We start from the raw sequence: 26,705 nt of genomic DNA, 5'->3' as shown, positions 1-26,705 counted from the left end.
CCTACCTCACTTGCTTTGGCAATGTTAACACATGTTTCCCATGCCAATAAAGCCCCTTGAATTGAATTGAAAATTGAGAGAGAGAGAGAGAGAGAGAGAGAGAGAGAGAGAGAGAGAGAGAGAGAGAGAGAGAGAGAGAGAGAGAGAGAGGGGTACTGAGAGAGAGAGAGATACTGAGAGAGAGAGAATGAGATACTGAGAGAGAGCGAGAGAAAGAGATACTGAGGAAGAGAGTTCCGGAGTTCCAAATTGTGCAGCAGCTGCTGAAAAAATGAGCTCCAACAAATATTGAAGTTTACTAGGTTTTTAGAAAAAAGCAAAAGAAAACAGCAAGACTGAATAGGAGACAAAACAAGCAAAAAACGAAGAAGAAAGGCTTTTGAAAAAGTAACTTTTTCATAAAATTGTACAGTTATCTTAGCTAGCTGAATTGTTTACCAGTTGCTAAGCAGTTGCTAGGGACTCTCCTGTAAAGAAGCTAGCTAGCTAACAAAGAATATCTAGTTAACAGATTAAAAGAAAGACAAAATAAGGACAGAAGACAAAGGACATCAAAGTAAAACAGTCCTCTAAATACACAAGAGACAATAATACAAGAAACAACGCTTCTATTGCAACATGGTCAGCGTTGCTATGGAAATTGTTTACCCACCAGACATTCAAACAGAGAAAGCTAAGAAAAGTTTCAAAGGTTTGTTGATGGGACAGAACCATGAATGCCTGTTTGCAGATCTTACCAGTTGCAAAACAAGAGCAAATGTAATATTTAATACCAAATGAGGGCACATATGGAAAAGGGTTATTTGCAACCATTTTCCTTTCTCAAAAAAGAGAGGCATCATCAGCCAAGGATGTCAGATCAGCATTTTTGAAGAAGCTGACCAGAGCAACATGTATCAAACAGTACACTTATATAATAATGGAACTGTATTGATACAAGGCAATGATTCAAGCCTCCAGGCTTTTGAGAATATGTTTGCTACTCTAAAAGCAGAAGCTGAACTTATCCCAGAAACTGAGGAAAAAGAAAAGGAGGGAGATGGAGAAAAGCAGGCCCCAACGGTCTCTGTGACCCAGCAAGAAGCCCTCAGTGTCCCTCTACCTACCTCACCTGCAGCAGACAGAGTCAAGGACATGCCTACAACACCAGGAACACCTGCTATGCAACGTTTCCACAACACCCTCTCTCTAGTCGAAGCAGAGGTTATAGAACTCAGAGAGAACAAGCTTCAAGAGGAGAACACTGTCCAGAAACTAAAAGAAGAGATGAAACAGTTCAGGGAGGAGAGCAGTGCATCTATTGCTAAATTAGAAAGCAGAATGGACAAGCTGAGTCAGACAAATGATGACCTCAGAGACCATCTGAGCACAACAAGAAAGGAGCTAGAACAAAGAGAGAGGTACATTGACACCCTCAACCAGCAGCTAGTCATTATGTGCTCTGCATCTAGAGAGCATGTCCACCAGCTTGGCATAACACAAGCAGAACCTGAGACCAGCATGGCCTCCACCACACAGCCTGATGACACTGCACCAGCCTACCAGTCTGCTCTAGCCCAGATCAGCCTACCAGCCTACCAGTCTGCTCCAGCCCAGATCAGCCAACCAGCGTCCCAGTCTGCTCTAGCCCAGGTCAGCCAACCATCCTCCCAGTCTGCTCCAGCCCAGGTCAGAATATCAGCCTCCCAGTCTGCTCCAACCCAGCCAGGTCAGCCAACCATCCTCCCAGTCTGCTCTAGCCCATGTCAGCCTATCTGCTTCCCAGTGTGCTCCAGCCCAGTGTGCTCCAGCCCAGGTCAACCTACCAGCTTCCCAGTCTGCTCCAGCCCAGGTCAACCTACCAGCTTCCCAGTCTGCTCTAGCCCATGTCAGCCTATCTGCTTCCCAGTCTGCTCCAGCACAGTGTGCTCCAGCCCAGGTCAACCTACCAGCTTCCCAGTCTGCTCCAGCCCAGGTCAACCTACCAGCTTCCCAGTCTGCTCCAGCCCAGGTCAACCTACCAGCTTCCCAGTCTGCTCCAGCCCAGGTCAACCTACCAGCTTCCCAGTCTGCTCCAGCCCAGGTCAGCCAACCAGCCTCCCAGTCTGCTCCAACCCAGCCCAGGTCAGCCAACCATCCTCCCAGTCTGCTCCAGACCAGGTCAGCCAACCAGCCTCCCAGTCTGCTCCAGCCCAGGTCAGAATATCAGCCTCCCAGTCTGCTCCAGCCCAGCCCAGGTCAGCCAACCATCCTCCCAGTCTGCTCCAGACCAGGTCAGCCAACCAGCGTCCCAGTCTGCTCTAGCCCATGTCAGCCTACCTGCTTCCCAGTCTGCTCCAGCCCAGGTCAGCCAACCAGCCTCCCAGTCTGCTCCAACCCAGCCCAGGTCAGAATATCAGCCTCCCAGTCTGCTCCAGCCCAGCCCAGGTCAGCCAACCATCCTCCCAGTCTGCTCCAGACCAGGTCAGCCAACCAGCCTCCGAGTCTGCTCCAGCCCAGGTCAGAATATCAGCCTCTCAGTCTGCTCCAGACCAGATCAGCCAACCAGCCTCCCAGTCTGCTCCAGCCCAGGTCAGAATATCAGCCTCTCAGTCTGCTCTAGCCCATGTCAGCCTATCTGCTTCCCAGTCTGCTCCAGCACAGTGTGCTCCAGCCCAGGTCAACCTACCAGCCTCTCAGTCTGCTCCAGCCCAGGTCAGCCAACCAGCCTCCCAGTCTGCTCCAGACCAGGTCAGCCAACCAGCCTCCCAGTCTGCTCCAGCCCAGGTCAGAATATCAGCTTCCCAGTCTGCTCCAGCACAGTGTGCTCCAGCCCAGGTCAACCTACCAGCCTCTCAGTCTGCTCCAGCCCAGGTCAGAATATCAGCCTCCCAGTCTGCTCCAGCCCAGGTCAGCCAACCAGCCTCCCAGTCTGCTCCAGACCAGATCAGAATATCAGCCTCTCAGTCTGCTCCAGCCCAGATCAGAATACCAGCCTCCCAGTTTGCTCCACCCAGACAATCACCCACAACTGCAATCCTTATTGATTCAAATGGGAAGTTCTTAGTCCAGGAAAGATTATTCCCTAGACACCAGGTGTATAAGTTCTGGTGTCCTACAACTGACAGTGAAATGCAGCTACTCAGTCAGACCAGGAATGACACCCCTGACAACATCATCATCCACACTGGCACAAACGACCTTCATGCCAAAGGTGAAAATGTATCTGGGGCAGTGAGAAGAGTGGTAGAACGTGCACAGGCTATGTTCCCAACAACCAATATAGTTGTGTCCAACCTCCTACCAAGAAAAGACTTCCCAGGAAAGTTGATAGAAAAAATAAATCAACAGATCACTGTGGACTGTGCATCACTGCTCAACGTCAGAACGGCTCACCACCCCACTCTGACATGTGAACATATATACTATAATGCACATCTTGATCAGGACAGTATCAGAACCTTTGCAAGGACCTAAAGGATGCAACACTTGGCAGGGACCCACACACCCATCACCCCAGCAGTAGAGGTCCCCCGCTCCACTTTCTGAAAAAACAGTACCTCCACCATCCCCAGGAGAGAAGAGCCAGACACGGCTTATTACAGCACAGCTCTACAAGACCAGGCCCAACACAGCACAGATTTACCAGACCCGCGTCAGGACAGCACAACCTGACCCGGCCCATCACAACACAGGTCTACTAGACCCGGCCCATCACAACACAGCACTACTAGATCCAGCCCATCACAACACAGCTCTAGTAGACCAGGCCCATCACAACACAGCACTACTAGACCAGGCCCATCACAACACAGCTCTACTGACCTGACCCATCACAACACAGCTCTACTGACCTGACCCATCACAACACAGCACTGACCACTACTCCAGGGTCGGGCAGAACACTGTCCTTCAGAGAAGTACACCACATGATGCAGTCCACACCATGTATCATTCAGATCATCAGCCTACATATGCTGAGGTAACCTCTGGCAAAAGACACCTAGAACAATCAGAGAAAGGAGAGGTGCGCCAACTACTGCATCTAATATACAGACTACTGGGCTAGACATACCCTTTAATTCACGCACGCACGCACGCACGCACGCACGCACGCACACACACACACACACACACACACAAAGGGTTGCAGATTGCATTGTACTCATTTTTTGTGCAATCATATTCCATTCTTATTCATTTGTTTACAACTATTCTTTATTTTATTGGCACAGTATTATAATAATAATTATATGTAATGGTGTATATATATATATATATAGTGGCCAAAAGTTTTGAGAATGCTGCCTCAGTTTGTATGATGGCAATTTGCATATACTCCAGAATGTTATGAAGAGTGATTAGATGAATTGCAATTAATTGCAAAGTCCCTCTTTGCCATGCAAATGAACTGAATCCCCCAAAAACATTTCCACTGCATTTCAGCCCTGCCACAAAAGGAACAGCTGACATCCTGTCAGTGATTTTCTAGTTAACACAGGTGTGAGTGTTGACAAGGACAAGGCTGGGGAAGCTTCAAAATGGGGGGGTGCTTGGAATCATTGTTCTTCCTCTGTCAATCATGGTTACCTGCAAGGAAACACGTGCCGTCATCATTGCTTTGCACAAAAATGGCTTCACAGGCAAGGATATTGCTGCCAGTAAGATTGCACGTAAATCAACCATTTATCAGATCATCAAGAACTTCAAGGAGAGTGGTTCAATTGTTGTGAAGAAGGCTTCAGGGCGCCCAAGAAAGTCCAGCAAGCGCCAGGACCGTCTACTAACGTTGATTCAGCTGCGGGATCGGGGCACCACCAGTACAGAGCTTGCTCAGGAATAGCAGCAGGCAGGTGTAAGTCCATCTGCACGCACAGTGAGGCGAAGACTTTGAGGATGGCCTGGTGTCAAGAAGGGCAGCAAAAAAGCCACTACTCTCCAGGAAAAACATCAGGGACAGACTGATATTCTGCAAAAGGTACAGGGATTGGACTGCTGAGGACTGAGGTAAAGTCATTTTCTCTGATGAATCCCCTTTCCGATTGTTTGGGGCATCTGGAAAAAAGCTTGTCCGGAGAAGACAAGGTGAGCGCTACCATCAGTCCTCTGTCATGCCAACAGTAAAGCATCCTGAGACCATTCATGTGTGGGGTTGCTTCTCAGCCAAGGGAGTGGGCTCACTCACAATTGTGCCAAAGAACACAGCCATGAATAAAGAATGGTACCAACACATCCTCCGAGAGCAACTTCTACCAACCATCCAGGAACAGTTTGGTGACGAACAATGCCTTTTCCAGCATGACGGAGCACCTTGCCATGAGACAAAAGTGAAAACTAAGTGGCTCAGGGAACAAAACATCAATATTTTGGGTCCAAGGCCAGGAAACTCCCCAGACCTTAATCCCATTGAGAACTTGTGGTCAATCATCAAGAGGTGGGTGTACAAATAAAACCCCACAAATTCTGACAAACTCTAAGCATTGATATTGCAAGAATGGACTGCCATCAGTCAGGATGTGGCCCAGAAGTTAATTGACAGCATGCCAGGGCGGATTGCAGAGGTCTTGAAAAATAAGGGTCAACAGTGCACAAATTGACTCTTTGCATCAACTTCATTTAATTGTTAATAAAAGCCTTTGACACTTATGAAGTGCTTGTAATTATACTTCAGTATTCCATAGTAACATCTGACAAAATATCTAAAGACACTGAAGTAGCAAACTTCGTGGATATTAATATTTGTGTCATTCTCAAGACTTTTGGCCATGACTGTATATATATACAGTTGAAGTCGGAAGTGTACATACACCTTAGCCAAATACATTTAAACTCAGTTTGACATTTAATCCTAGTAAAAATTCCCTGTCTTAGGTCAGTTAGGATCACCACCTTATTTTAAGAATGTGAAATGTCAGAATAATAGTTGAGAGAATGATTTATTTCAGCTTTTATTTCTTTCATCACATTCCCAGTGGGTCAGAGGTTTACATACACTAAATTAGAATTTGGTAGCATTGCCTTTAAATTGTTTAACTTGGGTCAAACATTTTGGTAGCCTTCAAACAAGCTTCCAACAATAAGTTGGCTGAATTTTGACCCATTCCTCTTGACAGAGCTGGTGTTACTGAGTCAGGTTTATAGTCCTCCTTGTTCACACACACTCTTTTAGTTCTGCCTACACATTTTCTATAGGATTGAGGTCAGGGCTTTGTGATGGCCACTTCAATACCTTGACTTTGTTGTCCTTAAGCCATTTTGCCACAACTTTGGAAGTATGCTTGGGGTCATTGTTCATTTGGAAGACCCACTTGCGACCAAGCTTTAACTTTCTGACTGATGTCTTGAGATGTTGCTTCAATATATCCACATACTTTTCTTTCCTCATGATGCAATCTATTTTGAGAAGTGCACCAGTCCCTCCTGCAGCAAAGCACCCCCACAACATGATGCTGCCAACCCCGTGCTTCACGGTTGGGATGTTGTTCTTCGGGTTGCAAGCCTCCCCCTTTTTCCTCCAAACATAACGATGGTCATTATGGCCAAACTGTCCTGTTTTTTTCCCATCAGACCAGAGGACATTTCTCCAAAAAGTATGATCTTTGTCCCCATGTGCAGTTGCAAACCATAGTCTGGCTTTTTTTATGGCGGTTTTGGAGCAGTGGCTTCGTCCTTGCTGAGCGGCCTTTCAGGTTATGTCGATATAGGACTCGTTTTACTGTGGATATAGATACTTTTGTACCTGTTTCCTCCAGCATCTTCACAAGGTCCTTTGCTGTTGTTCTGGGATTGATTTGCACTTTTCGCACCAAAGTACGTTCATCTCTAGGAGACAGAACGCATCTCCTTCCTGAGCAGTATGACGGCTGCGTGGCCCCATGGTGTTTATACTTGCGTACTATTGTTTGTACAGATGAATGTGGTACCTTCAGGGATTTGGAAATTGCTCCCAAGGATTAACCAAACTTGTGGAGGTCTGTTTTTTTTTTCATGTATTTTTATTTTTGAGGCACTGAGTTTGAAGGTATGCCTTGAAATACATCCACAATACATCTCACCTCGTGGGGCTTTTTGATCTAAACTCCACTCGCCGTGTTTGGAGGAAGAAGAAGGATGAGTACAACCCCAAGAACACCATCCCAAACGTGAAGCATGGAGGTGGAAATATCATTCTTTGGGGATGCTTTTCTGCAAAGGGGACAGGACGACTGCACCGTATTGAGGGGAGGATGGATGGGGCCATGTATCGCAAGATCTTGGCCAACAACCTCCTTCCCTCAGTAAGAGCATTGAAGATGGGTCGTAGCTGGGTCTTCCAGCATGACAACGACCCGAAACACACAGCCAGGGCAACTAAGGAGTGGCTCCGTAAGAAACATCTCAAGGTCCTGGAGTGGCCAGTCTCCAGACCTGAACCCAATAGAAAATCTTTGGAGGGAGCTGAAAGTCCTTATTGCCCAGCAACAGCCCCGATACCTGAAGGATCTGGAGAAGGTCTGTATGGAGGAGTGGGCCAAAATCCCTGCTGCAGTGTGTGCAAACCTGGTCAAGAACTACAGGAAACGTATGATCTCTGTAATTGCAAACAAAGGTTTCTGTACCAAATATTAAGTTCTGCTTTTCTGATGTATCAAATACTTATGTCATGCAATAAAATGCAAATTAATTACTTAAAAATCATACAATGTGATTTTCTGGATTTTTGTTTTAGATTCCTTCTCTCACAGTTGAAGTGTACCTATGATAAAAATTACAGACCTCTACATGCTTTGTAAGTAGGAAAACCTGCAAAATCGGCAGTGTATCAAATACTTGTTCTCCCCACTGTATATATATATTATTATTCATTTTTTTTTCAATGTACTTTACTCAAACCAGTGAATATCACTTATTATAAATGAGATCATTAACTATCAGCTCTTGAAATATTCAGGGCCTATACTCTTCACATTTTGGATATAAAACAACAAATCCAGAATTGATTAAAAACATCAAGGGACAGGACATGATAATCCTACTGGAAACATGGTGTCGTGGAGACATAGATACTCAGTGTCCCTCAGGCTATAGAGAAAGTTTACTACCATCAATCAAACATAAAAATGTTAAACGGGGCTGGGACTCAGGTGGAATCATCATTTGGCATAAGCAGGACTTAGCACTGAATGAAATGAAAAAAGGTACTAATCACATTTGGCTAAAACTTAACAAAGGTTCAATCTATTGTGACAATGATGTGTACATATGTGCAGCTTATGCTCCTCCTTCAGATTCATCATATTAGGATGATCAGTTTTTTGACAATCTCCATACAGAAATCATTACATTTCAGGCAGAGGGTAAAGTGCTTCTTTGTGGAGATTTCAATGCAAGAACAGGTTCTGAGCCTGACTACACTGATGCGGGTGGTAACCACCACATATTTGGACACCCCTCCTTGTATAGTAGCCCTATTATAAATAATAGAAACAGTCCTGACCAAATACTGAACAAAAATGGGAAGGAGTTAGTGCATCTCTGTCGAGCCTTAGGCCTGTACATGCTTAATAATAGAACCAGAGGGGACTCTTTATGTCAGTTTACTTACTGCTCAGCTCTTGGGACAAGTGTAGTCAATTATGCCATCACTGACATTGACCCCTCCTCCATTAGTGCATTCACTGTCAGCCCACAGACACCATTGTCAGAACAACGTGTTTCTGAAGAAATTAACCGGCAATATTCATTAAAAAAAACTGCCCAATAAACTCTACAACATAAACCAATCGTACAGATGGGGTCAAAACAGTGCAGAGAGATTCATTGAAACATTGAACTCAAATTAAATTATGAACTCTATGCAGTTCTTCAATAACTCACAATACCAAAACAATAAAGAAGGTGTCAATTTGGCTACTCAAAACATCAATTGCATATTCCAAAAAGCAGCACCGAAAGCAGATTTGAGAAAACCAAAGAAATGCAACATCAAAAACAAAAAACAAAATGTTTCTGAAAAATGGTTTGATAACGAATGTAAAACAATTAGGTATTTTCTAAGGCAAAAGTCAAATGAAAAACATAAGCAGCAAAACAACCCAGAGCTACGATATGAATACTTTGAAACTCTGAAACAGTATAAACATACACTGAAAACACAAGAAATTGAATTATACCAACAAGACACTTGATGAAATTGAAAACGCAATTGACCAAAATCAGTTCTGGGACATGTGGAACAATTTAAGCATGACAAAGCCACAAGAATTAGCCATACAAGATGAAGGAATTTGGAAAACTTATTTTGATAATCTATACAAAAACATCCCAAAAAAATACTTACACCAGAACCAATTAGAAATTAAAGAAAAATGTAACATCCTTGAATCAGTCATTAAAAACAAACATAATCCATTAGATTACCCAATAACCCAACAAGAACTAAATGAAAAGCTCAAATCTATTAAATCAAAGGCTTGTGGTCTAGATAACATCAGAAATGAAATGCTGAAAAACAGCACGCCTGAGTTGCAAAATGCTGTGCTTAAATTGTTCAACATGGTTTTAACTTCTGGCTGCTTCCCTGATGTCTGGAACCAGGGGCTCATCTCCCCTATCCACAAAAATGGAGACAAATCAGACCCCAATAATTACAGGGGAATTTGCGTAAACAGCAACTCGGGAAAGGTTTTCTGTAGCATTTTGAATTCAAGAATTCAAACCTTTCTTCAATATTTTTTTTTATAAGTAAATGTCAAATTGGCTTTCTCCCCAACCATCGCACACTGACCATATATACACATTACACACACTAATTAGAGAGAGAGAGATACTGAGAGAGAGAGAGCGGGAGAGCGAGAGACAGACAGACAGAGAGAAACAGAGAGAGAGTACAACAGAGAGAGAGAGAAAGAGAGCGAGAGAGAGAGAGAAAGACAGACTGACTGACTGACAAAAAGAGAGAGATAGACAGAAACAGAGAGAGAGAGACAGAGAGAGAGAAACAGAGAGAGAGAGAGATACTGAGAGAGAGATACTGAGAGCGAGAGAGTGAGACAGACAGACACAGAGAGAGTACAACAGAGAGAGAGAGAGATACTGAGAGAGAGAGAGATACTGAGAGAGAGAGAGAGAGATACTGAGAGAGAGAGAGAGAGAGAGAGAGATACTGAGAGAGAGATACTGAGAGAGAGAGATATTGAAAGAAAGAGAGATACTGAGAGAGTGTGAGAGAGAGAAACAGAGAGAGATACTGAGAGAGAAACAGAGAGAGAGAGAGAGAGAGATACTGAGAGAGAGAAAGAGAGCAAGATAGAGAAAGAGAGACTGAGATATACTGAGAGAGAGAGATACTGAGAAAGAGAGAAAGAGAGAGAGAGAGAGAGAGAGAAAGAGAGCGAGAGAAAGACAGACTGACAAAAAGAGAGAGAGAGATCATTAACAGCAGACTCGTGCATTTCCTCAGTGAAAACAATGTACTGAGCAAATGTCAAATTGGCTTTTTACCAAATTACTATGTGACAGACCACATATTCACCCTGCACACTCTAATTGACAAACAAATAAACCAAAACAAAGGCAATGTCTTCTCATGCTTTGTTGATATCCAAAAAAAACAACAAGTGTGCAGTTAAAATTGGCAAAAAACACATATTTCTTTCCACAGGGCTGGGGGGTGAGACAGGGATGCAGCTTAAGCCCCACCGTGTTCAACATATAACTACGGCGTAGTGTGTTACTAATGGTTTTCTTTGAGACTGTGGTCCCAGCTCTCTTCAGGTCATTGACCAGGTCCTGCCGTGTAGTTCTGGGCTGATCCCTCACCTTCCTCATGATCATTGATGCCCCACGAGGTGAGATCTTGCATGGAGCCCCAGACCGAGGGTGATTGACCGTCATCTTGAACTTCTTCCATTTTCTAATAATTGCGCCAACAGTTGTTGCCTTCTCACCAAGCTGCTTGCCTATTGTCCTGTAGCCCATCCCAGCCTTGTGCAGGTCTAAAATTTTATCCCTGATGTCCTTACACAGCTTTCTGGTCTTGGCCATTGTGGAGAGCTTGGAGTCTGTTTGATTGAGTGTGTGGACAGGTGTCTTTTATACAGGTAACGAGTTCAAACAGGTGCAGTTAATACAGGTAATGATTGGAGAACAGGAGGGCTTCTTAAAGAAAAACTAACAGGTCTGTGAGAGCCGGAATTCTTACTGGTTGGTAGGTGATCAAATACTTATGTCATGCAATAAAATGCAAATTAATTACTTAAAAATCATACAATGTGATTTTCTGGATTTTTGTTTTAGATTCCATCTCTCACAGTTGAAGTGTACCTATGATAAAAATGACAGACCTCTACATGCTTTGTAAGTAGGAAAACCTGCAAAATCGGCAGTGTATCAAATACTTGTTCTCCCCACTGTATCAACGAATTGGCGAGGGCACTAGAACAGTTTGTAGCACCCGGCCTCACCCTACTATAATCTCAAGTCAAATGTCTACTGCTTGCTGATGATCTGGTGCTTCTGTCCCCAACCAAGGAGGGCCTAGAGCAGCACCTAGAACTTCTGCACAGACCTGGGCCCTGACAGTAAATCTCAGTAAGACAAAATTAATGATGTTCCAAAAAAGGTCCAATTGCCAGGACCACGAATACAAATTCCATCTAGACACCGTTAACCTAGAGCACAAAAATAATGATACATACCTCGGCCTAAACATCAGCGCCACAGGTAACTTTCACAAAGCTGTGAACATTCTGAGAGACAAGGCAGGAAGGGCCTTATATGCCATCAAAAGGAACATAAAATTCGACATACCAATTAGGATCTGGCAAAAAAGACTTGAATCAGTTATAGAACCCATTCCCCTTTATGGTTGTGAGGTCTGGGGTCTGCTCACCAACCAATAATTCACAAAATTGGACAAACACCAAATTGAGACGCAGCATGCAGAATTCTGCAAAAATATCCTCTGTGTACAACGTAAAACCCCAAATAATGCATGCAGAGCAGAATTAGGCTGATTCCCAAACCATCACATACAGAGAAATGAACCCGGAGAAGAGCCCTCCAAGCAAGCTGGTCCTGGGGCTCTGTTCACAAACACAAACAGACCCCACAGAGCCCCAGGACAGCAGCACAATTAGACCCAACCAAATCATGAGAAAACAAAAATATAATTACTTGACATATTGGAAAGAATTCACAAAAAACAGAGTAAACTAGAATGCTATTTGGCCCTAAAGACAGTGACAGAATACAGAATTCCTGACCACCGTGACCGACCCAAAATTAAGGAAATCTTTGACTATGTACAGACTCTTTGACTATGTACAGCATAGCCTTGCTTTTGAGAAAGGCCGCCGTAAGCAGACTTGGCTTTCAAGAGAAGACAGGCTATGTGCACACTGCCAACAATAAAATTTGATTTGATTTGATAGGTGGAAACTGAGCTGCAATTCTTAACCTCCTGCAAAATGTATGACCATATTAGAGACACATATTTCCCTCAGATTACACAGAAAGAGGGATACTTAGTCAGTTGTACAACTGAATGCCTTCAAATGAAATGTGTGCAGTGAGCTGCCTTAATCGACATCTACGTCTTCGGCGCCTGGGGAACAGTGGGTTAACTGCCTTGCTCAGGGGTAGAACGACAGCTCGGGGATTCAATCCAGCAACCTTTCAGTTACTGGTCCAACGCTCTAACCACTAGGCTACCTGCCTCCCCACAAAGAATTCGAAAACAAATCCTGATAAACCCCAATATCTTTTGGGTGAAATACCACAGTGTGCAATCACAGCAACACGATTTGTGACCTGTTCTCACAAGAAAAGGGCAACCAGTGAAGAACAAACACCATTGTAGATACAACCTATATTTATGTTTATTTATTTTCCCTTTTGTACTTCAACTATTTGCACATCATTACAACACTGTATATAGACATAATATAACAATTGAAATGTCTTTATTATTTTGGAACTTTTGGGAGTGTAATGTTTACTGTATATTTTTTATTGTTTATTTCAATTTTGTTTACTATCTATTTCACTTGCTTTTGGCAATGTAAACATGTGTTTCCCATTCCAATAAAGCCCCTTAAATGTAAATTGAATTGACAGAGAGAGAAACAGAGAGAGAGAAAGACAGAGAGAAGAGAAAAGAGCTGAGAGAGTAATAATGATGAGTGAGATGCATAAATATCCCCTCCAAAAATGCTAACCTCCCCTGTTACTGTAATGGTTAGAGGTTAACATGTCTTGGAGGTATGTATGATATTTTTAACTGTTACTGTCTGTAACTTTCTCACTCGTCATTATTCACGATTCATTCAAGACTATCTGGAAACACATTCTATTCTTATTTACAATAAAAGTGACTCTAAAATGGCACAATACATTATTTATCATTAGGCACAAAATAATCTGAAACACAACCAAAACAAACAGCAAATGCATCCAACAAGTTTGTAGAGTCACAATCTTGATGTTTTCATCGTTTGCTTTAAATATGGGACCAAATACTTAACTTTTCACTACTTTAATACACATATAAATCCCAATACATTTGGTCCCATGTACAAAACTATGTACAAAAAGTGCTGTAATTTCTAAACGGTTTACCAGATATGGATGAAAACACACTCAAATTAAAGCTGACAGTCTGCACTTTTAACCTCATAGTCAATTCAATTTCAAAGTGCTGGAGTACAGAGGCAAAACAACAAACAAATGTCACTGTCTCAATACTTTTGGAGCTCACTGTAGATAGTATATAAACCAACAGTGTACCTTCCAGGGAACATTATTGTTTTATAAATCTAATTTGCAATGCAAGGGATTGCCTGTCATGTGCCTACCTCTGTAACATCAATGAGTCTTTGAATGAGGAACCATCCATTGAAGTCAATAGTGCTGGACCCATTCTGTTAACACTAACAAAACATAATCAAATTGATTCTGTAGCATGCATCGTTTAACTACCTGAACGTCTAGCAGCATAGACTTACTTTAATGCCATCTCATCACTCTGAAAGTACAGTACTACAGTACAAAGGAAGGCCCCATTCATAAGACACAAGCCTCTTTTGAACGAGCCAGATATGGTTTTAGGGCTAACGCTACATCAAAGGAAATGCTTTACACTTCCCCTTATTAAAACTGTACTGTATCACTATGCACACAATAAAAGACCAAGTCGTTGAAACAATTCCTATTAGAAGTCATGTTCTCACACTAATAAAACCTATAGCTAGTGCTAACTCTCTCCTCTGTGATATTTATGATGAATGTGGCATAGCATGATATTGGATGCTAAAGGCAACCTGAAAAGAAACCTCTTACATAGCACAACCCAATAAGCCTTTCTTTATGGCTTACATACTGCCCTGAGGGACGTCAATGTAGCTAGTTGCCAAAACCAAAATAGTGAATTGTCCTCATACATGATACAGTGCTGCTTCACGTATGTCCTTCAAGCCAATCACAATATGGACGATTTATGTGTTGTTATGACATCACCAGGACACCAAACAAAGCTGAAACAGCCTGGCGTTAGAAACATGCCAGAGGAGAAAAACTACAAGCATCAGTAGACATCCTTCTCATCTGCGGGGTGGTATGGAGGTTAGATGGGGAATAATTTATATAAACATCCCCTCACCACCAGTCCCCCACCCAGTCCCTCTCCGGCCCTCCTTGACCTGTATGTAATGGGAGGACTGTTTTGCTGTGCTAAGTGGGACCAGTTGTCCTCTTGAGAAGCGCTCGTCATGCTGTCCAAGGCCCCTGGTGAAGTCATCTTTCTGTAGGGACCTCACTGTAGGTGTGTGTGTGTGCCTGGAGGCCATTGAAATGATTATCCCCGATTCCTCCTTCCATCGCCAGCTCCCTCCCTCCTTACCTTGCCAAGTGATAACACTCTACAGGCATGCAGTAATGAAGCTGGAGCTAACTGGAAAAGGGGATGTTAATCATGACTGTTGGGCCCCACACCCCCATTTCAAACAGCCAAGCCGATTAAGTGGAAGATTAGGTAAACATTGGGCTGGTGGATCATGGTGAAATAATGGTAATTTGAAACCCCCAATCTTCACCACTTAAGCATGTTCTGTTAAGGGAGGGCCCTGAAGTGTGTGTGTCTGCATGTGCATGTGTGTGTGTACAGTATGTACATTTTTTGTGATATTTGCAGACAAAAATGTTTGATTCTGCTGCTGCAATTCTGACATTTTGCATGGCAATATACAATGATTTGCTGGACAGTTTTACACAGAAAAAGTGAAAGCCCTCACGTAATATGCGGGGAATTGTTGTTTTTGCCAAAAAAACACTGCGATCGCAGAATCCTGGAGGGAGTGGTATGTGTGAGTTAAGGGGGGGTCCATGCCCTCCCATCCCTCAGGAGCTGCAGAGGAAGCATCGGCTTAGGAGCCACTTTTCACCTTGGATTCTGGCTCCAAGCTCTGGGGATCCCAGAATGGGGACCTGGCGATTCTGGCTTACAGTAACTGATCACACATGCAGGAACACCTAACAGGCAGCTGCGGAGAAGCATGTTCCAACTATCACCTCAGTAAACCCAGCACAGGGGTTTTAGTGAAGACATTTGATACATCTGAAAACACACATGGATGTTCAGATCCACTCAAAAGGCCCTCAAAATCTACATTTTTGCAGGCATGTGTACAGTATGCTCACACACACAAACACATCAACAGGTTTAAGGCAAAGCACATTTCAGAGTAGCACTATTTCTCAGCACTCACCTTTCAAGAAGTATTTCAATTATTATAATATATTCTCAGTACCTCAGAACAAGCTCTGCTCACCATCAAAAGCATTCTAAAGGTCAATCCATAAAACTGACCAGGGGAAAACTTGTCATACTGGCTGTATTTTTGCCTGCTTGAACGGCGAATAGCTCAGATACACAAACACATAAAATGACCCTTGGGACCGATAGAACATCGCTCAGAGACGCAGAAAAATGATACAACTTTCCTTTAAGTGAGTGATGGTGACCACTCCAATAGTGGCATGAAGAACGCTGCTGCTAAAAAAAGTCCTCAAAGCTGCAACTGTCCCAATGATCACACACACACACACACACACACACACACACACACACACACACACACACACACACACACACACACACACGTCTGTCAGAATCACTCTGCACAATGAAGTCCTCTACCCTCTCCATCATTCCTTTCTTTACCTCTCAGGTGGCATTTAGGCTCACCTAGCATTGCCCCACGATTGGAGCCCCCTAGCATGGACCTCCTTTCATCCAGCCCTAACAATGGCATCCAATTGAGAAGCCTGGCATCTGGCATGGCACCGTTCTCTGTGAGTGTGCCCATGGGGTTCTCACACTGCTTCTGTCCGAGTGCTCTTTGTCTGCCCAGTGTGGTGATCTGTTCTGCTGCTGTGTCCAGTGTCCACTACAAAAAAACTCAGGTTTGGGAATAACTGGCTAATACGAAGCTTTCCTCTCTCTGTATGTTAGCAATGTACTGCAGAACTATGGCAACTAGGGGTTTTGTTACTCTTTCTAAGTGAGTTTTTTATACTGAAGAAAAATGTCAATGATTTTAATGAGTTACAGTTCATATGAGGAAATATGTCAATTGAAATGAATGAATTAGGCCCTAATCAATGGAATTCACAGGACTGGGCAGGAGCGCAGCCATGGGTGGGCCTGGGAGGGTATAGGCCCACCCACTGGGGAGCCAGGTCCAGCCAATCAGAATGAGTTTTTCCCCACAAAAGGGCTTTATTACAGACAGGAATACTACTTTGTTTCATCACCTGTCCGGGTGGCTGGTCTCAGACAATCCCGCAGGTGAAGAAACCAGATGTGGAGGTCCTGTTGTTACACGTGGTCTGCTGTTGGGAGGCCGGTTGGACGTACTGCCAAATTCCCTAAAACAACGTTGGATGTGGCTTACGGTAGAGAAATTAGCATTAAATTCTCTGGCAACAGCTCTGATGGACATTCCTGCAGTAGGCATTCCAATTGCATGCACCCTCAAAACTTGAGACATCTGTGTCATTGTGTTGTGTGACAAAACTGCACATTTTAGAGTGGCCTTTTATTGTCCCCAGCACAAGGTGCATCTGTGTAATGATCATGCTGTTTAATCAGCTTCTTGATATGCCACACCTGTCAGGTGGATAGATCATCTTGGCAAAGGAGAAATGCACACTAACAGGGATGTAAACAAATGTGTGCACAAAATTGGAGAGAAATAAGCTTTTTGTGCGTATGTAAGATTTCTGGAATCTTTAATTTCAGCTCCTGAAACATGGGACCAACACTTTACAGTACATGTTGTGTTTATATTTTTGTTCATTATATAATTATAGTGAATTAGGTTTCGAGGAACTGTTTGCTGACTGACAGTTATGTAGTCTTTTTTCCCTCCAACTGAAACATTGACGATAAATCGTGTGTGCGCTTTTCTTCTTTTTTTGGCCTGCGATGACATTTGTGTATTTACAGATTATATGTTGACTCATAACAAGTATGTGTGTCAAAGTTGATACACATTTGTGACCCGTTTCAAGAAGCTAGGCCTATGTCCACGTCACTAATTCACAGGAGAGGCATTTGAACGTAAAAAAATAAATAAAAAAAAAACATTTGTTTTTGCCAGAAATGCCTTCTGGAACATGTCAACTACCATGTGCCTTAATAACAAACTCGAAAATACTAATACAATTGTTAAATCACGAGCATATTTGGTTTAGCCACGGACAAATACAGGAACCTTCCCGCTAGCCATAATTGTCTGAGATAATGGATGGGCTGGACATGTCAAGAGATGAGTACGGATTGGTCTGCCATGTACCAGGTTTCTGTCTACAGTATAACATGAGCTGCTCAGTATGTGTGGATATTCTTTTCTACCGTTGCTTTTTTTAAAGATATCATGAATAACTGAAAAGGTGTTGCTAGTGCTCTCAACATTGCTGCCCTGAAGTTAATAGCACTATCGACAAAGATCAGTGGGAAAAAGTTGTGATGGACAACTTTCTGGAGTACGATTGTGCCATGCTGACTCTCTCTGACTCTGAAAACATATCAGATGATGAGGAAATTCCTGATTTATGTAAAGACATTTTCATTGAACCAGACATTGTAGAGTCTTCTGATAAAAGTGATGGGGAAGAAACAGCGATCAAGTGTTGATGTCACGGAAGAAGTTGACTGAGTTTTGAAATCATTGGAATGCCCAGTAGAAGCAGAGAGATGATTTCCAAATGCGGAGAGAGCCGAAAAGAGAACACAGAAGGCTATTGTATAAAACGGCTGTCTCCGGATTACATCTTCAAACTAAGGGCAACTATGGCATCCATGACAGAGAGGGAGAAGCGTTCATCCATGTATATGGATAAGAGTCTAGCTACATTTTCAGATATTATATGTTTCTAATTTTCTCCGAAAGTCATTTTCATTGCAAGTTAAAACATACTGTTAGCTAGCTAGCTAGTGTTAGCTGGCTGGTTCACTAGCTAACGTTACGTGTATGATCTGTGTAGTAATATTATCCGTATCTCAGAAATCCATATGAATTGCTAGTTATAGCCTAATGTTAGCTAGCTAGCTAACATTGAACTTAGTTCGTTTTAGTTGCATGGTGCATGATAGTATGAGTTGGGATTAGGGTTAATTGTTTAGCTAGCTAGCTACATGTCTAAACAAAATACAACACTATGCAAGTAACCATTTCACTGTACCATTTAAACCTTCTGTATCCTGTGCATGTGACAAATATAGTGTGTGTTTACCAGAGACGTTAATGTGAAGAACAACATGACCTGCACCAAAGTCAGATTAGGATAATGCCATTTTTCTACTACTTTCACCACTTTAAGTCTTGAAATATTTGGTTGTTACCTTCACTACCTTACTCATTCTGTTAAGCACATCAAATCAAATGTATTGGTCACATACACGTGTTTAGCAGATGTTATTGAAGGTGTAGCGAAATGCTTGTGCTTCTAGCTCCGACAGTGCAGTAATATCTAACGTGTAATATCTAACAGTTTCACAACATATACCAAAAATACACGTAAATCTAAGTAAGGAATAGATTAAGAATATACATATATGTCAGAGCGGCATTGGACTAAGATACAGTGGTATAGTATAGAATACAGTATATACAGTGGGGAGAACAAGTATTTGATACACTGCCGATTTTGCAGGTTTTCCTACTTACAAAGCATGTAGAGGTCTGTAATTTTTATCATAGGTACACTTCAACTGTGAGAGACGGAATCTAAAACAAAAATCCAGAAAATCACATTGTATGATTTTTAAATAATTAATTTGCATTTTATTGCATGACATAAGTATTTGATCACCTACCAACCAGTAAGAATTCCGGCTCTCACAGACCTGTTAGTTTTTCTTTAAGAAGCCCTCCTGTTCTCCACTCATTACCTGTATTAACTGCACCTGTTTGAACTCGTTACCTGTATAAAAGACACCTGTCCACACACTCAATCAAACAGATTCCAACCTCTCCACAATAGCCAAGACCAGAGAGCTGTGTAAGGACATCAGGGATAAAATTGTAGACCTGCACAAGGCTGGGATGGGATACAGGACAATAGGCAAGCAGCTTGGTGAGAAGGAAACAACTGTTGGCGCAATTATTAGAAAATGGAAGAAGTTCAAGATGACGGTCAATCACCCTAGGTCTGGGGCTCCATGCAAGATTTCACCTCGTGGGGCATCAATGATCATGAGGAAGGTGAGGGATCAGCCCAGAACTACACGGCAGGACCTGGTCAATGACCTGAAGAGAGCTGGGACCACAGTCTCAAAGAAAACCATTAGTAACACACTACGCCGTCATGGATTAAAATCCTGCAGCGCACGCAAGGTCCACCTGCTTAAGCCAGTGCATGTCCAGGCCCGTCTGAAGTTTGCCAATGACCATCTGGATGATCCAGAGGAGGAATGGGAGAAGGTCATGTGGTCTGATGAGACAAAAATAGAGCTTTTTGGTCTAACTCCACTCGCCGTGTTTGGAGGAAGAAGAAGTATGAGTACAACCCCAAGAACACCATCCCAACCGTGAAGCATGGAGGTGGAAACATCATTCTTTGGGGATGCTTTTCTGCAAAGGGGACAGGACGACTGCACCGTATTGAGGGGAGGATGGATGGGGCCATGTATCGCGAGATCTTGGCCAACAACCTCCTTCCCTCAGTAAGAGCATTGAAGAAGGGTCGTGGCTGGGTCTTCCAGCATGACAACGACACGAAGCACACAGCCATGGCAACTAAGGAGTGGCTCCGTAAGAAGCATCTCAAGGTCCTGGAGTGGCCTAGCCAGTCTCCAGACCTGAACCCAATAGAAAATCTTTGGAGGGAGCTGAAAGTCCGTATTGCCCAGCGACAGCCCCGAAACCTGAAGGATCTGGAGAAGATCTGTAGGGAGGAGTGGGCCAAAATCCCTGCTGCAGTGTGTGCAAACCTAGTCAAGAACTACAGGAAACATATGATCTCTGTAATTGCAAACAAAGGTTTCTGTACCAAATATTAAGTTCTGCTTTTCTGATGTATCAAATACTTATGTCATGCAATAAAATGCAAATTAATTACTTAAAAATCATACAATGTGATTTTCTGGATTTTTGTTTTAGATTCCGCCTCTCATAGTTGAAGTGTACCTATGATAAAAATTACAGACCTCTACATGCTTTGTAAGTAGGAAAACCTGCAAAATCGGCAGTGTATCAAATACTTGTTCTCCCCACTGTACATATGAGATGGGTGATGCAATATTTACAAACAATTAAAGTGACTAAGGTACCGTAGTATGGTATAGAGTACAGTTTATACATATGAGATGAGTAATGCAAGATACGGAGACATTATTAAAGTGGGTAGTGTTTCATTTCATTAAAGTTGCCACTGATTCCTAATCTATGTCTATAGGCAGCAGCCTCTGACGTGCTGGAGATGGCTGTTTAACAGTCAGTGGTGTAGTATAGAATACAATACAGTAAATACATATGAAATGGGTGATGCAATATGTACACACAATTTAAAAGTGACTAAGATACCGTAGAATAGTGTGGCGTGCAGTTTATACATATGAAATGAGTAATGCTAGATACGGAACATTATTAAAATGGCTATTGATCCATTTCTAAAAGCGGCCAGTGATTCCTAATCAATGTCTATAGGCACCCGCCTCTGATGTGCTAGTGATGGCTGACGATGAGAGGGATGGCTTCACATGTGAATCCTTAAAGAGATGGGTGGGGCTAAGACTTAAGAGGGTGTGGATGATGCTGAATGGGTGTAGACAAAGAAGAGCTCTCCAGTAGGTACCAAAACATTCACGGTGTTACAAATTTATCAACTTTAAAGCAGATTTTCCCCCCCATTGTTCCTCAACTGCAGTGTATGATATACCATTTTCAAGCCGAGTCTCTACTTTTATCCCACGTAAAAAACTGAATTTCAAATGTTGCTACATAGAATCCAGGTGGTGGGTCATATTTGTGAGTGTATTTTCTGTGTAATTCATGTGTGCATGCATCTGTGTGTTGGGATGCACGTCAGGTTGTGTGTTTGTCTGTTTGTTCCCAGGGTGGTGCAGCAGCAGCGTTTGGCAAGCAGCAGATAGCTAAATCACAAAGACAACTTTAATGGCCAATGACGGCTAACAGAGAGAGACACTGATGACTATGTCTCACAGTCCCAAGACGGCAACAACTAATGCCAACATGTCCCCATAATGTCAAAGACAGCCAATGAGCTGGGGCCTGAACCCAGGAAGACTATTCCCTCAATGGGTTTTCCAGAGGAGGAGTGGCAACGGGGGCAGCCGTCAGCCATACATCAGCATTCCATAGCATTCTGAGGGGTGACATGAGTTACATCCAAGGAAATGGTGTTGAGAGCTACACTCCTCAAGGGGAGTGTGTGTGTCTCAGACTGTGCTTCTGTGTGTCCTTTGTTGTCCGGTCAGAGTAAAATCTTCAATTTCCCGGCCCCTTCTCCACTATTTTTGGACACAACCAAAGTCTGACTGAATAGATAATATCCTCAAATCTAATCATGGTAATTTGGCTCCCTCTAATTGTTTATTGAACTCTGGATAAATCACAAACCTAAAAGTACACAACCTTGTTTAAATCTATGTAGGCTAATTGGAATAAACAAGATTAAGAGTTTATCGGTCTGAAATGAAACAGCCATTCACTAAGAGGCTCTTATCAAAGCAGACCGATCTCCCACTCATCTTCACGTTGTTTGACAACCCTGTAGTAACACAGTAATTAGGATAATATCGCTCCTCTAGCTATGATTATGGTTAAGCAACTCAATTTATATTTTCTCTGGGTTGACAGTCCAGCTTTTCTGGGAGGTCTTGGAGACTCCCCCTCATTTGACAATCACCACTGAACACAGTAGGATCTGTAACGGTCGTTCTCCTCCTCTTCGTCTGAAGAGGAGGAGTAGGGATTGGACCAAAGCGCAGCGTTGAAGGTAGACATAATTTATTAAATGAAAACGACGAAACACGAATAACACTACAGAAATACAAAACAAATAAACGATGTAGACAGACCTGGACTTGAGAACTTATATATAACGAAGAACGCACAAACAGGTATAGACTACAAACAAACGATACAGTCCCGTGTGGTACGAACATACAGACACAGGAGACAACCACCCACAAACAAACAGTGAGAACACCCTACCTTAATATGGTTCTCAATCAGAGGAAACGTCAAACACCTGCCTCTAATTGAGAACCATATCAGGCAACACATTAACCCCAACATAGAAACACAAAACATAGACTACCCACCCAGCTCACGTCCTGACCAACTAAACAAAGTTAAACAAAGGAAAAATAAGGTCAGGAACGTGACAGGATCCTACAGCCTCTATGGGAAAGAATGATATTCATTGTGATATGAACCCAGAATGGCATTGAGTCTGATCTATCCTTTCAGTTATCTCTAAATTGCAGGTAAGAAGGTGAACATTGTCAAACTATCACTATTGAGAAAGTTCTACAAGAACTTGACCGTTTACCTCCCTGCTACATCCCTCAAACGGCTATACAAAGTATGATGTAGCCTAGACATTGAAAATGAGACATCGATATCTTATTATAAGAGTAGAGTACGTCCAATATTTCACGTTCGTTGATGATGAAGACATGCTAACTACCACTACGTGGAGGAGCTCAGGAGATATCCTGCAGACATCAAAGCATGGTTTTGCCCCATTTCAATACACACTATTCTCAAACGATTTTGTACACCCCGTTCAGAGCCAAGCAGGTCCCAGAGGGTAATGTTTGTGTGTTTCTAAAATATATTCTGTTTTAGTGGCCTCTCAGAGCATAGCAGATGGAACGATAACACTGTCATTACCATTTGTCTCTGCTGTAATGTTGAGATGATGGAAAAACTATTTATATGGCATGAATAAACTAGGGTATATGTGGGGTTATTAAATATAGGCCTAACTTAACCCATCTAATAGCTACACTCACTGATGTTATAGTTCATGGAGGGACCATAGAAGTTGCTCAAACACCGTTTCATCCAGGTTACCAAATACCCACTACAAAACTATTTTTTATCCAGACTGTTTCTTAACTTCTCACTCTCTCTCTACCACTGACTCTGAGACAGAAAGGCTCTACTCAGGTGGATTGGAGAGGGATGATAAGAGCTGTTCTGAGGCCAGTCCCTGTGGCTTAGTCCAGCTGACAGGCTGAGTGTTCACAGATGCCAGAGGCTCTCACTAGATCCTCTCTCTGATCAAAGGATGCATCTCACATACACTCTCACACTCCAGAGGTGGTTTGGTCACCTCAGCCAGCACAGCTCTAATCTCCTTAGTAGTATCTCTCTCTCTCTCTCACTCACTCACTCTCTCTCTCTCCACCCAGCACTGCTGTCACTTTCCTGCTATTGTCTCATCTCACTTTGCAGGAAACAATAGCCTCAGGATACACCTCCGTAACAAACCTCTCTCTCTTCCTCTCTCACACACACACACACACACACACACACACACACACACACACACACACACACACACACACACACACACACACACACACACACACACACACACACACACACACACACACACACACACACACACACACACACACACTTACATTTGTATTAGATTTGGCCAAACTGAGATGCAGAATTTTTTTTTGTAGCCTTGAGCTTTTTGCATTAATGGGTAACTTGGATATAAAAGCTGAATTAAGCTTGATACCTTTAACTCTACATACTTAGACGTTTACATTTTAATTGACAGAAATGTGATACAGTAGCCCATGTATCTCCACCTCCAATGTAAACTACTGCAAAATAAAACTGTCAGCATGGCTGATGGCTAATTCAAATAGAGACTTACCATCATGTAAATTCAGAAGTGTGTTGTCTGTATTGCCCGTTGCTGTTGACATGGACAAGACATGAAAAACAATTAGAAATGCAAAGTTCTTCCAACGGCAGTTAGTCATTTTGCCCGATTTAGGAAAGAAATGCGTTCAGGATGAATTATTGCACCGACACGACCATAATATACTGTCCACGAGTGATTGACAGATACGGGATGCAAGCAGTAGAGTGGGGTCAGCTCCGAAACAGAGGAAGAACAAGTATTGACTTCTTATAGCCGGACCACGAAAGAGGAGCTGTCAAAAACTTTTCATCCAAGCATGCTGAAATCCCTGCGTGCCGCACTCAAGGACTTGGCAGTAAGTAATATCTCCAAGACATTGATAAGTGAGTTTGAAAAATTATAAGTAAGCGAGTCCGACAGAAAACAGAGAGAGATAGCCTACATAAGAAATCTGATTCACGAGACCAGCGTACTCTTTTACATCAGAGCCGCTACAATCTACAATGGCCATGTGCGCTTGCAAGGACTAGATCCGTTGGGTCCTAGCGCCACGAGGGTGGCATGCAATCTTTGTAAAAAAAAGAGCATCCAATCATAGAGTTTCTAAACCCAGAGGCGCAACATTCCGAGACTTCCGGGAACGCTTGCAAACAGTCCCAGCAGACCAGGGTTTGGTCTTTGAGAAGTCAGTGAGAGAAAAAAAAAAATCTTTAGTTGTTAATTTTTCGAAATCTAAAGGCACAACCTAGATTCGAACCAATGTCTTAAGTAGTTGGCTGTCTTAAGTAGTATGACTCCAACCTGGTGAACGTGACAAACTGACACATTTTCATTTTTGTCAAAAACAAACAGGAGTGCCTTTGATTTGACAGCCTGCACGTGCACAGTTCGGACTGAAACGACAGTTAGACCCGATAACGTGTTTATGGACATGAACTTAGCTACCTAATGTTGCCATGACATCGCTTACAAGTGTGATTGGGGATTTCTATTGGAGAAGCAGTTTCTGCCTGTCTTCATACTGTACTGTCTTTGATCCAATGTACCCTGACGACTCACAGCGCAGGGAGAGCTGTGACCACACAGGTTTGGAAAGGAGGCTGTTTGTTAATGCAATATTATCTCAGAAATTGTGTGATGGTTTGATTGGTTCTCTCAAATGTTGTTTTTTTTCCTCGAGGGTTGAGGCCTCATTGTTTGGATTTTAAAATCTAACTGTTGTAATGAAAGAGGGCAACGCTCGGGGGTTGTGTGTGGCTGTGCGTGTCGGTGGTTTGAGTGAGCACAGCCCCCTTCGTTATCGACGCATTGTGTCGACAGCATCAAAGATCCATTCCAGACGGAAGTTCTGGAGTGATGGGCATTCCGTGTTTTTTCGGTGAGCCGGATCATTCGGTTCTGTTCACCTAATTGGCTCCAAAACGGCTCTTCGTTCAGAAGTGCAATTTTTGAAATGAAAAATCATGACAAATACAACATTTCTAATGTAAAGCCTGAACAGTTGCCTACCATTGTCAGATTGTGAAAATTACAATTTTACCTGACTAAATTAAATCGCTTGCCAAATGAATGGCTCTTGCACAGATGCTATTCAGTTCCCGATGCTCACAAAAAAGAGCCATTCAAAAATCCCCTTTCGTTCACTAGTCAGGAGGACTTTGAGATTTAGGTGTTTGCCAGACTACATCCAATGGGCATCTACTGCCAAATCAAGGTTACCAAATTCGCAATTTATCTCCATCAACATAAATGTTTAAGGTATACACTTCTACCACATATAAAATGTAACTTGGATATGTGTAAACATTTACTGTAGGCCTATTTCAATATTGAGGTAATATTAGGCTCTACATATATGGTGTAATATTACATTTACAGCAATACAATATGCCTTGTAATCTCGGTGAATCCAGAACTAAATATCGCGTAATTTGGTCAGATGGCTGTCGACGAGAGATTATACCTCAAGAGATTTCCTGTCACATTAAGACAGTGGACAACATATAATTTCCTCATTGCATTTGACATGCTACCTGCTCCTGCACATGTTCCTCTGGTCTGTGACAGTAGCAGGTTGACGTTTATTGTCATAAATCTTGCCCAGGAGGCAGAATGGAGCAATTTTCACAAAATAGGCCAGCTGAAAAGTCAAAATTGTCTATGTTGTAAAAATTCATGTAAAAATTTGCTTTTTGGTCTTGATTTAAGGTTAGGAGTGTGGTCAGCATTAAGGCTAGGTTTAGAATAATATTTTATGACTTTGTGGCTGTGCCAGCTAGTGACCACTCTGCAGTGCTGCCTCCAGTACAAGAGTCATCTCAATAAATGCCAACCTGCTCTGTGTACGG

General features: G+C 42.7%; 1 protein-coding gene across 2 annotated transcripts in view; it reads right to left on the bottom strand.

Annotated features, from left to right (window-relative positions):
- Nucleotides 1–24,859, bottom strand: part of LOC139562406 (disintegrin and metalloproteinase domain-containing protein 12-like) — a 171,649-nt gene extending 146,790 nt beyond the window's left edge. For both annotated transcript variants that reach the window (XM_071380104.1, XM_071380106.1), the window contains exon 1: nt 24,367–24,859. In XM_071380104.1, coding sequence (XP_071236205.1) covers nt 24,367–24,475 — 109 coding nt within the window. In that variant the 5' untranslated portion in view covers nt 24,476–24,859. The remainder of the gene's footprint in view (nt 1–24,366) is intronic.
- Between the last annotated feature and the right edge of the window lie 1,846 nt (nt 24,860–26,705).

Source organism: Salvelinus alpinus, chromosome 32, assembly GCF_045679555.1.
Source record: "Salvelinus alpinus chromosome 32, SLU_Salpinus.1, whole genome shotgun sequence".
NCBI lineage: Eukaryota > Metazoa > Chordata > Actinopteri > Salmoniformes > Salmonidae > Salvelinus > Salvelinus alpinus.
Note: the sequence above shows the minus strand (reverse complement) of the source record. Positions and strands in the feature narration are given on the sequence as shown.